We start from the raw sequence: 8275 nt of genomic DNA, 5'->3' as shown, positions 1-8275 counted from the left end.
TCAAGCAGTCTTCACCCAAACTTAAAGTATGTAAAAACATCTTGTGACAATCTTTGAGTCTTTCCCCATTTCGCTTCGTAAGAAAATAGTCATGACCTTCATTTTTCTTGAAATCACCATCCTTATTTTTTATGTCTTTTCTTCGTCTGCGAATTGGTCTGGTGACAACGAGATTTCGGATAAATAGTTTTTTTTCATTCCAAGTATCTAGCTTCCATAGTCTTCGAAAAATATCTTGTCTGTCCTCATCGGTAAGTGAAGCGCACAAAAAAGATTTTTTTGTTATTTTTTCTATTTCTATGGTCTTGTGATTGCATCTTGCCTTTAGATGTCTAGCTTCCCTTGGAGTACGTGTTATATGTTTTTCTTTATTTCTTCTGTAACCTTCATAACCTTTACCTCGAACTCTTTTTAATTTTGTTTCTAGCTTGTCTCCTCGCTTCAAATGTGTTCTTTTCTTTAAAATAATTTCGCCTTCCTCATTGTTTATATTTTTTACCCATCTCTGTACCTCCTCTAGAATCAGAATAAGGATCTTCCGATTGTTTTTGTTCTTCTTTGCCCTCTACTGCCTCTTTGACGTTCTCGAACTTTTCACCGACTTCATCCTCTGTTTCTTCGTTGTTTTCTATGATACAAGGATCTTCGACAGATCCAAAATCAGTGTCTCTTCCTGCGTTCTCCATCTCCTCTGGAACGTGAATGAGCACAAAATGTGGACTTCTTCGTAATTCTTCGAGTTCTTCAAGTCCGATGCTTGGATTTTCACCCAGACCAAAAGTTGAATGCCTATCTGCAGTTTCTACCTCATTCGATTTTTCCAGGACCGTGTCATTCGTGTGCAGGTATCTATCATTATTACCTGGCTCCTCTACGTAAATAATACCATTACATGTTTCTATTTGAATTGTCTTCTTTTTTTCTTCTATCAGATTGTGTATTCCAATGGTTGTGGTTGTGGAACTGCATCTTCACTTTACTGCGACATATCATCATTCACTCTATCAAGCGTCCCATCGGAGCTAACTACATAATTTCCAGTAACTATTTTTGGTGGATCTGGTCGAGATAAACAGTTCCTTTTGGCACTGTTATTCATCTGCACCAGGTTCATTATTTTTCGTGTCCTTGAAGACATTTTTCTTGGAAATAAAATACTACATTCAAGCATAAAATTTGGCTAAAAATATTTATACACAGGATACTCTGCATGAAAAACCACTCCTTCTTTATCATTTCAAGGAATGTGAAATGAAATACTGTGACTATTCTGTTTTGTTCTAAAATCTGACTGGTATCAAAACAATGTCGAAGTGATTGAAAAGAAATAAATGGTTCTACCAGCGAGAATTCTTGAGAGTAAAAGTATTTACCCTTTTTTGTTTACTTCTGCTAATGGGTCTATATTTTCACAAATCGTCTTATAACACAAAAATAAACTATTTATTATAAAAAATGATACATACCTTTATAACGGCTTCTTCGATTCTAAATTCACTTCCAGCACTAATTTAGCTTTCGAATTTTAAGGAAATTGGTAAACAAACGTTGTAAATAAACTGTTTAACCGCCGTAGAATTGAATTTAGAGGTTAGGAAATACAACCGATGTGCATTCAGTCTTGCTAAAATATAAATCCAATGTACTAAAGAACGCACATCGGAGGTATTGAACGCCTGGTAAATAACACCAATGTTTCTTAATTGCACATTGGGTATATTTCTGTCATAGTATTTGGGCATGCGTCACATTGACGATTGAAAAAGTTGTTTTGAATACCATGTTAGTGGACTACGGAACATTAGAGATATCGCCAGAAGATGCGGCAATCTCCAATGCGTCTTTTAGTGTCAAAACCTAGATTTAGGAAGGTATGTCACATTGAAGGTATTGCACGCCCGGCGACGATATACGAACAAAACATAACCAAACTCAATTCGATTGTTCGATATGTGGGAAATATTTTTTGAGGCAAGATAAATTGACCGCACATCAACGATCCCTTCATGGATTGAAAATTATATCTAAACGACAAGCGCCACCGCCATCCACTATTGAGACGCAAGTTCCCACATCATCATCATCAGCATCATCTACTACTAAACGCCGTCGAGATTCAACATCATCACCACTTTCAGTTGCCAAGATGAACAAAGGTACAGTGTGCGAGGTTTGTGGTGAGTTTTTATCATCATTCACCTCACTTGAAATCCATCTTCGAACGCGGCATGTTGAATTAATCGACAAGAATGTTGAAAAAATGATGTCCTGCTATAAAAATAGGGTAGTTTGCTATAAAATTAGTGGTGCTCAATCTGACGATGATATACCGTCATATCTATTGAAATGTTGTGAAACAGTTAATAGACTGATTGGACAACATCTCAATGAGAATGGTTCGATAAAGGCTCAAATTGAGTTATTAGCTAATTTTATTAAGTCCGGGTTTGATGATGATGGTAATGAGGAAGTCATAACGTCAGAGAAAAATGTTAACACCAAATTTAAAATTATCACCTCATCTACTATGTTAAATGAAGTTTATGGTGAGATGACTCGCGATATTTTAACTCAAAGTGAGGAGTTTCAGGAGCGTGGGTCTGGGTGGGCTTTCCACTCAATATCTTACCTCCTGTTAAACCTCAACAAACTTGAACCTATTCCCGGCTCATCATATATTCACTTACCCCATGAAATCGTTAATAAAAAGGCATGCATCAATATTAAAAACTATGAAGATGATGCATGTCTAGCGTGGTGTTTGACAGCGGCTCTTCATCCCGCGAAACATAGTCAAGACCGGACTTCGAGCTACCCTCATTATAGCCAAGTGCTTAATTTACAAGGGATTACATTTCCCATTAGTGTAAGAGATATCGTTAAAGTGGAAAAATTAAATAATTTAAGTATTAATGTTTATGAATTAGTTAAGGGATCAAAAGGTTATTCAGTGGAAGGACCAATTTATTTTACCAAACAAAGACGTGATATTCATAGAAATTTACTTTATTTATATGAAACCGGGAAAGGACATTTCGTTTTAATTAAAAATCTTTCGAGGCTAATATTAAGTCAGGTTACACACCACGGACATTCTATACACCTTTGTGATACAGTCGTTAATCTGATGTGTATACACATCAGATTAACGACTGTAATCATACAAAGACAGTTGTACCCTCGATAAATTTAAAATCAAAACCGAATTATTTTGGTTTATATACCCCCCAGAACATTTTAGAGTTTAATAGCTATAAATTCACTCAGATGGTCCCCTTTGTCATATACGCCGACTTTGAATCGATTTTAAAACCGATCAATCCTTGTGAGCCACATTCTTCCAAGTCTTTCACGGAAAAAATTGAGATGCATCACCGTATAGTTTCGCGTACTATATCGTTTCCACCATTGATTCCAATTTCAATAAATTTGAAACGTATACGGGTCCTGATGCACCTCAAGTTTTTATCTCTAAATTAATTGATGATGTCAAATTTATTTATAATAAATACTTGAAAACCGTAAAACCAATGTTACCTTTAACGAGCGATGAGCAGCGGAATTTCGATTCGGCTGAAAATTGTTTTATTTGCCAAAATCCTTTCACTTCAGATCAGGTTAAGGTTCGCCATCATTGTCACATAAGCGGTGGGTACCGTGGGCCCGCTCATACAAATTGTAATTTAAATTTTCAACTTCAAAATTTTATTCCAATATTTTTTCATAATTTTAGTGGTTACGATTGTCATTTATTTATTAAAGAAATGGCTGATGCGGATGAAGATGGGCTTGATGTATTACCTAATAATAAAGAAAAATACATCAGTTTCCGTAAACGGATATTAGTCGATAAAGCGCAAATGAAGGGAGATCGCGTTGAAAATGTTGTTTTTAAACTAAGATTTGTAGATTCATTTAGGTTTATGGCCTCATCATTAGATTCTTTAGCTGGTAACCTTGATGAATTTGATTTAATAAATATACGTAAATTCTTTCCACACAATGATCAGTTTAGATTATTGAGCAAGAAAGGAATATTCCCTTACGGTTATATGGATTCACTCGATAAATTAAACTATCATTTGAAGATATAACCGATGAGCAGTATTCCCATGCTCAAACTGTGTGGGAAAAATTTAATTGTCAAAATTTAAAAGATTATTCGGATTTGTATCTAAAAACTGATATCCGTTTACTTGCTGATATATTTGAGAAATTCATTATTATACTGCCCCAGGACTTTCTTGGGATGCCATGTTGAAATTCACCAAAATTAAATTAGAATTATTGACGGATATAGATCAAGTCCATTTTATTAAGAAAGGTATCCGTGGAGGCATTTCCCAATGCTCCCTACGGTCCGCTAAAGCCAATAAGCCCAATTTACCGTCAAGTTTTTTAGTGTATTGGGACGCTAATAATTTGTATGGGTGGGCGATGTCTCAATTTATGCCCGTGTCCAATTTTAAATGGTTGACTGAAAATGAAACACAAAATTTAGATTTTAATAGTATACCTGATAATTCTGATTTCGGATATATTTTAGATGCAGATATTGAATACCTCGAGGATTTACATGATTTACACAACGATCTCCCGTTTTTAGCTCAGAATTTAATTGCCCCCAATAATCGATGTGAAAGTGAAAGGAGATTAATTCCAAATTTATTTGATAAGAAAAATTATGTGATCCATTATAGAAATTTAAAACAGGCCGTTGCTCACGGTCTTAAAGTTCGCAAAATTAATAGAGTTTTATCGTACAGACAGTCTGCGTGGTTGAAATCTTACATCGATAAAAATACGGAATTACGTCAATCCGCAAAGAATGCGTTTCAAAAAGATTTTTTTAAATTGATGAATAATTCCGTATTCGGCAAGACAATGGAAAACGTCGATAAGCGAGTCGATGTAAGATTAGTGACCAGTTGGGATGATGTGCATACTGGTAAAACCACAGGTAGACCTCGTTTAGGAGCTCGGAGTGTAATCGCAAAATTAAATTTTAAAAGTATTAAAGTATTCACAGAAACGTTTTCGGCAATTCAAATGGATCGTCTTCATGTCGTTTACGATAAACCTCTATACGTTGGTTTTACTGTTTTAGAACTTTCAAAATTATTAATGTATAATTTTTATTATGATTTCTTAAAACCTAAATATGGGTAGGACGTTCGGTTGTGCTATATGGACACCGATAGTTTCACTGTATTAATTAATTCTGATGATATATATAGAGATGTGAAATTAAATTTAAATAAATTTGACACATCTAACTACAGTCCCGATAATCGGTTTGACATGCAATTGCAAAATAAAGCAGTTTTAGGTAAAATGAAAGATGAAAATTGTTCAAACATAATGGTCGAATTTGTTGGTTTGAGGTCAAAGGTATATGCTAATAGGGTGGCTGATGGGCGAATTACCAAAAAATCCAAAGGCGTTAAGAAGGCTGTTGTTAAACATCACATCTCTTTTCAAAATTATTTAGATTGTCTAAATTCCAAATCGGTTTTATTTAAAAAACAAACATTATTTAGAAGTTTTAATCACAGTATATTTACTGTATTACAAAATAAATTGGTTCTTTCACCAAATGACTTCAAGCGATATATTTGTCATAATGGAATTAATACATTAGCTTGGGGTCATTATAGTATAACGTGTTAAATAATGTTAATATATGTATAATTTTAAGTATGTAATTATTAAGTTTGATAGTTTTATTGTACAATTTTAATACCTTTTGTAATTAGTATGTTGGAGGTTCATTATATTTTTTATATTTAAACTGTTTAATTTCATATAGATTAAGTATATTAAATAAATGTAATGTTAAAAAACGTATTTAAAAAATTATATTTATTGTAATTTAAAATATTTTATTGAAACAAGTGTTGGTGAGGTGTAATGAACTTTACTTAACCTCGGCGATTTAATAATAAAAACTGATTAATTCGCATTTTATGTTGCAATAACACCTGTTATTTCTATAAATTTGTTTTTTAAGAAATCTGATATGTAATCTGATACCCTATTGTTCATACTTATGCTAACTAATTGTTTTATAAAATTTGTGTTTTACTTATGAAACGTAAAAATTTCCGACCGATAACCCTGATGTTCATCTGTATGGATATATATTTTTTAAAATGTAATTGTATAATAAAAGAAATGTATACTTAAAAATTAAATAATAAATGTATTTTTTAAACACATCATTTTGTTGTTTGTATTTCACCTTCAATTCAAGTTGTAGTAAAGTAGTAGTAGATGAGGATGATGAATTTAACATGAAAATTTTTTTAAAAGTAGAATTAGTTAATAAGAACTTAATGAAACAATTTTTTTATTGTATAAACCGATTATATAATTCTTTCATTAGAATTGCATCGATTGTCAAGTTCAACTTAACACTTCCTATGACGTGGTGCATTGAACTTTACTTAACCTCAATGATTTAATAAAAACTGTTTAATTTGCAATAATACATACTATTTCTATAAATTTTTTATAAGATGGTAATTTATAGTTCAGTTTAACTTCATAAACCCAACGCATCGAACATAAACAGCAATATCTCGTCGGTTTCGGTGGTTTATTGTCTTTAAAGTATTGATATTTCACCTTGCAGCTATCAGTTCAATTCACGCAAAATTCAATTAAATAAGTCTTTATTATATAGTTCGTTAATTTACATCACCACTGACCCGCTGAAACTTTTTCCTTCTTTTACTTCAATGTATTTTTCACGTACATCATTTTTGTTAATGAAAATGTATTAAAACAATTTTATAATTTGTATTATTTTTTACATCCTTAATATTAATTATATATATAGTATTACATTTAGGTTAATTACTCTATTGCTCAGCATTATTGAAGCCTCATCGCGTCGATTGTCGCACTCTGTAACTTAACACTTCCGCCGGTGACGTGCATTGGACTTTACTACTTAGCCTTGGTGATTTAACAATATCAAAATACTTTGGTTTGAGTTTTTTTGTTTGCGGTTGTTAAGTTTAACTTAATAAACCCAACGCGTCAAACGTAAACAGCGCAATGTCTCGTAGTCGTCTCAGTGAGTTTAAACCAAAGAAAAATTTATTCGAACTTGAGTTGGATTTACCCCTTACCCCATTGTTCATGCAAAACGTCTTACGAGCTGCGCATGGTCACCTTCCGTTGTGGTGGAATTAGAAGCGGGTTCTTCTCAACGCGTTTTTACCTACCCGGCTCGCTAAGGATATTACCGACCAAGAAATTTTGGAGTTACAAGATCAATGTATCGTGTATAAAGGTACTAAGGATATTGGTAAACCGAAGCCCACTTATATAATTGAATTTGTAAAAAAGTATCATAACATTAGGGTTTTTATTATTTCTTTTTACTATTATGTAATGTTTATTATAAAAATGTTTATTAATACTTTTATTGGGTTGATTGGGGAAATTAAATTGTGTTATTATTATTTCCGAAATATTCCGAAGTTCCTGCGCGTGCGCATTCAAGCGTTGCGAGGCACGCCTTTATTTTTCATGTACATCATTTTTGTTATTTTTTAATTATTTTTATTCAACTGTCAATATAATTGAATTTAAAAAAAAAAGTACTATAACATTAAGGTTTTTACTATTATTTTCTTAATATCATGTAATTTTTATTGTAAAAATGTTTATTAATACTTTTCAATATATTGGCTTGATTGGGGGGAATTAAATTGTTTTATTATTATTTCCGGAATATTCCTAAGTTCCTCCGAATTTCAAATTTCCCGGGCTGACATTGGCGCGTGACGTCACAGAGGGAGCAATTTCCGGTCCAACTTAAAAATATGATATAATATGCGCCATCTATCGATCATCAGGTAAATTTTAAGCTGCGCCATCTATCGCTCATCAGGTAAACCACCCTCTTTTTAGTTTAACTACACACCACTAGATGGCACACATGAATTTTGAATTTCAAATTTCCCGCGCTTTGACGTCACTTCCGGCGCATGCGCAGGAGAAGGGGGATTGGGGGATTCACTTCCGCTCCAGAATCGGCATTAATATACTACTAACTGACTTCTAGTCGATCAAGTCGACTTTTAAGATTACTGGCTGTCCAGTTACCTCTCCCCATCTTTTTTGTATTGTCTATAATGCGAGAAATTGTACCGAAAAAGTCGTTTTGTTGCTCGAAAAGCGCGTTTATGTCTCTTTTTTTCTTCAGTAGACATCTTGAATGCGAAGAAATAAAGTCTCGTTAGAAAATATCCGAACTAGAATA

General features: G+C 33.1%; 1 protein-coding gene across 1 annotated transcript; it reads left to right on the top strand.

The window, feature by feature from the left end:
* The first annotated feature begins 4254 nt into the window (after positions 1-4254).
* On the top strand, positions 4255-5169 carry LOC139431387 (uncharacterized). Its single transcript, XM_071199046.1, has one exon. The coding sequence runs from the start codon at positions 4255-4257 to the stop codon at positions 5167-5169; it is 915 nt and encodes a 304-aa protein (XP_071055147.1).
* Positions 5170-8275: the final 3106 nt, after the last annotated feature.

Source organism: Onthophagus taurus, chromosome 8 (assembly GCF_036711975.1).
Source record: "Onthophagus taurus isolate NC chromosome 8, IU_Otau_3.0, whole genome shotgun sequence".
Taxonomy (NCBI): Eukaryota; Metazoa; Arthropoda; class Insecta; order Coleoptera; family Scarabaeidae; genus Onthophagus; species Onthophagus taurus.
The sequence above is the reverse complement of the archived record's forward strand: the minus strand, read 5'-3'. Positions and strand labels throughout refer to the sequence as shown.